Source organism: Pieris rapae, chromosome 3 (genome assembly GCF_905147795.1).
Source record: "Pieris rapae chromosome 3, ilPieRapa1.1, whole genome shotgun sequence".
Lineage (NCBI taxonomy): Eukaryota > Metazoa > Arthropoda > Insecta > Lepidoptera > Pieridae > Pieris > Pieris rapae.
This window is the reverse complement of record NC_059511.1, coordinates 10,471,862-10,476,122: the sequence shown is the minus strand read 5'-3', so window position 1 is coordinate 10,476,122 and position 4,261 is coordinate 10,471,862. Positions and strand designations below refer to the sequence as shown.

Below are 4,261 nucleotides of genomic sequence, written 5' to 3'. Positions count from 1 at the left end.
GAGTTGTTTTATTTTAAAAACCCTATTACTAATTCGACGTCCGCCGAATTCAGTAGTAAGCGTCGTTAGATGGGCGGCGACATTAGCCTTCGCAGTAAAGTATTTAAAGCAGAGAGTTAATTGAATAGCGATATTCAAATTAACTCGCTAGCGTTTTGATTTAAATAAAGCAGGGTCGAAAACGTTTAACTATTTTTAAAACGTTAACTTTTCTAATCAAATATCGTGGTCACCAAACCAAAAGTTACCAAAGTTGAAATGGATATTGTTGTCTAGGAACGTTAAGGAACTTGTTAAAAGTTTCGTTCACTCACTTGTCTAACGGAACTTATGCGAGTTAATTGAATATCGATATTTAAATAAATGTCTAGAGATTCAATTAACTCTCTTATTTAAGTGTTTCACTGTGACATATACATCTGTGAGTCGTCAAATTGTGAAAAGGGTGATACTTTATTTTCTACCTGCTTTAAAAAGAAAGATAAGAACGTCAACTTCAACTTCGTCACCTGTGTAGGTTACACAGGTGACGAAGATGAAGAAGCTGCCCAGTCGATGATTGTAAAATGTGCTGCAGTACGTTCTTAAGTTATCTATAACTTTTTATCGTAAGATGAACTAAGATGTAGTAATTAAATTTTTATTCTTGTAGTCCGTCCATTAGTTGTAAGGATCCTACTACAAGTTTTTACATAAATTATGATAAATTTGATATGTACCTGTAGGAATCATAATAGTTATTCAATACGTAATTTCAGTTAGTTTAAATATTTGAGTTTTATATATTCAGTACTTAAATTACTTCAATAATAAATTTGAAGCATCATTTCAATTATGTCATGTTACCTAGGTAACACTGAAAATGTTTAGAAAAACGGTTTAATGTAGAAATTTGCCAATACTTGTTTTACTAAGTAATATCCGTTCATCTCTACATATCGTCGCATTCGATGGAACCACTAGTAAAGCAGTGAGCCCATTCTTCCTCTCTTCTTTTCACCGTATCTTCAGAGCTCGTAATCTCGAATTTTTAGTTCTTAGGAATAAATGAAATTCGCAGGGCGCCAGGTCAGGAATGTATGGCGGACGACTAATTATCAAGACACCTGCCATAGTCAAATATTTATCTTCTGTAGTCGCTGTTAAAGGACGTCCCTCACGCGGATCATCATTGAGATTGCTACGTCCACGCTTAAACTCGTAAACCAATTGTAAATAGTGGCACGAGATGGGGCTTTCATAAAGAAATGCCAATCTTAGCCTATCATAGCTTTCTTGTTGCGTAAGCCCACAACGAAAGCCATAATAAATCATTGACATTTTCTCGTGTTGGGTTCATTTTCACGTGTAACAAGAGCCGCCAAATCACAAAAACAAATGACAAATGAATGCATATACAACATCAGGTTACCAAAGAGTTATAGAATTGATATTCAAAATTAGCAATGTTTCTAATTGGCCAGTTCTAAACATTTTCAATGTTACCCACGTACGGAGGCTAACAAAGCCTTAATTTATACATAACTAACGAATTAATAAAAATAAATGTTTGTATAAAATGTTAAGTGCCATTTCGTTTAAGTTTTTGACAAGATAATTAATATTCCATACAACTACAAGTATATATACGTAGCACTTACTTAAGTCTAAAAATATATAATATGTACAAAATTTTTGATATATATAGGATATTGTTTGGACACATTAAATTACAAAAAATTAAAGATAACAAAACTTACTATTTTATGTTAAAATGAATGTTTTTTATATATTTATAGTAATAGGTAGGTATCATTGTTGTGTATTTTTACAGTAGGTAAATCTTGTTTATTCAATTTGACTTTTCTTTGAAATCTTTTTAATAGACTGTTTTCAATGTTTGTAACCAAACAACGAAATTTCAATCAATTTGTATACGAATTTTAAGGACTAGGACTTTAGACCAATAAATAAAATACAGTTATTCCGTAATATTTTGTATTTACATCAAACAATAGTAGAAATCACAGCAATTTAAAACATTTACAATGTGACAGTGAGAAACATTATTAATTTATCAACGAGATCGCATTTATATCTAATACCAAGACATTCACACTTGAGAATCTAACATGAGATTTTCATAAATATGTAATTACTAACTTGTTATTAAGACAAATTATAATTTTTTTGTTAATTTTATGACAGTGTTTTATAAACTAAAACTTAAAATGTAAAACAAGAAAATACAAAACACATTGCACATTTATAAATAGCAAAGCAAATAAGATAATTGTATTGCAGATAATTATTGCCAATGTATAATGAGCTTACAAGATTAACAACAACAATTGGCTTGTCTGCAAAATATAATGATTTAATGAAAAATCCAGCTTTAAAAAAACAGTAATTAATTTAAAAAAAAATCAAACAAAGTAATTAAAAAGATTTTAACATGCATAAATTTATAACATACATATAACAATTTAATTACATATTTTAAATATGCACTTTAAATCATGTAGTTAATATATTTCTAAAGCTATAAAGACCATAATATATTTTACCATGAGGCCACAACACAGAGATAGACATTTAGACCATAAATTCAGAGTTTTATAATTATAAAGAGAACAAGAGAACCACATAGAGAACTTGTTTATTCCTATCTATATATAAGATTTATTCCAATGAATAAAACATAATAGATATTTTAGTAATAACACCTTAAACAATTATTTTCCAACTGGTGGTAAACATATTGTTAGTCAGGAACTATATAAAAGGTTTTCAAAGACAAAAATATTAAGTTGAGCAAATAAATTTTTTTGTGGGAAATCCTGAAGAGTCATGATATGTTATATTAAATAAGTGTCCTAAAAATACCTATCAATTTTGGATTTTCCAACATCACCTTTTAATATTTAATAAAATTGTTATTCCAGAAACGGTGTGTTAAATATATATCCAAAATTAAATCTATATTTATCTAATAACTGAAAACATAAATGTTATGTTATTCAAAAAATAGCACCAATATAATTTTATTAATCCTCACATAAATAAATTAAAAAGCAAATATATCTACATAAATTGGTAATACAGGGCATAAGTTACTAAAAGTGTAGTTTTATGTAGATAAAATTAATGTGTTTGTAGATATAATTATTTTAAATTTATATAACTGAGCCCATATATTACCAGTTTTGTTTAAATTTCACTAATTTTAGTAACTCTGCAATATCTTTGGCTTCACGGGTCAAATTGACTTCTGTGACAGAAAAAAGCATTGGACTGCTACTCTAAAAATATAATTCATCTACAAATTCCAACAAGGCATATCAGTATTCAGGACATCTTGTGTGTTGAATCTTACAGGATATAGGTGCAGGCTCAGCTGATAGGGCTGTGTGCACAATAATTGCAGGCTGAGTCGGAGTAGGGGCATGGAGTTCATGACTTTCTCCAGGAGCCAAACTAGCTATTGCTGCTAATAAATCAGCATTTACTATAGGTTCACCTTCTTCCCGAGGCTCCCATCCAATAGGAGGGCTAGCTGGTGGAGAAATCAGATACTGCTTGACAGGCGCCGGCGGTTGCAGATTCTTCAATGAAATTGGCGTAACAGGTTGAGCGAAATAACAATTAATATAAGTACTATGGAAGTGATACTGGTGAAGCTGCACTCGTGCATTGGCTGCAGCTAGAGGGCTGTCGTAGTTCACACGTAGGCGTTTAAAACTTTTTAACCACTGAAAAGTTATGTTATCAGAAAACGTACGAAATAAATCTTCAAGTTCTTTTTTCAACTTTTCGTCGGAGAAGACATCGCTGGGTATATTTGTTACAATCACGGACTTTGGTAGATCATCAAATTCGTTAAGTTCGTCATGCGAATCACTGTCAGGATGTATATCAGCAATATTTGGATGGACATTAGGCATTCCATCTTCAGGATTTATATATACGTCATTTTCTTGAAAGGTTTCGTCATCTTCTTTGTCAGCCATCGCGCCTTGAGAATTAAACCTAAACTTAAAAAATAATTAATCAGTTTTCAAAACTGATTACTGATCTAAAAATATTTTATCAAATTCAAAACAATCGATCCGATTTTGGAATACATTTAACATTAATGTCAAATGCTAATTGTCAAACCAAGTAAGACACTTGATTTTTAAATTTTAAAATGATTTGCAAATAAAAATCTAATCATATATTGTTATAGGTTAAGGATAGGTAGTTGTAAGTAAAAAAACTAGTTATTATAATTTTTTTAGAT

The 4,261-nt window shown here is 30.2% G+C and overlaps 1 protein-coding gene across 1 annotated transcript; it reads right to left on the bottom strand.

The window, feature by feature from the left end:
• Positions 1-2,622: 2,622 nt before the first annotated feature.
• Positions 2,623-4,108, bottom strand: LOC110998013 (protein sarah). The gene has a single exon (XM_022266420.2). The coding sequence runs from the start codon at positions 3,987-3,989 to the stop codon at positions 3,321-3,323; it is 669 nt and encodes a 222-aa protein (XP_022122112.1). The 5' UTR covers positions 3,990-4,108; the 3' UTR covers positions 2,623-3,320.
• Positions 4,109-4,261: the final 153 nt, after the last annotated feature.

Bases quoted from the DNA above. Each gene is read 5' to 3' on its own strand.
- LOC110998013 (XM_022266420.2), bottom strand. From the start codon at position 3,989: ATGGCTGACAAAGAAGATGACGAAACCTTTCAAGAAAATGACGTATAT.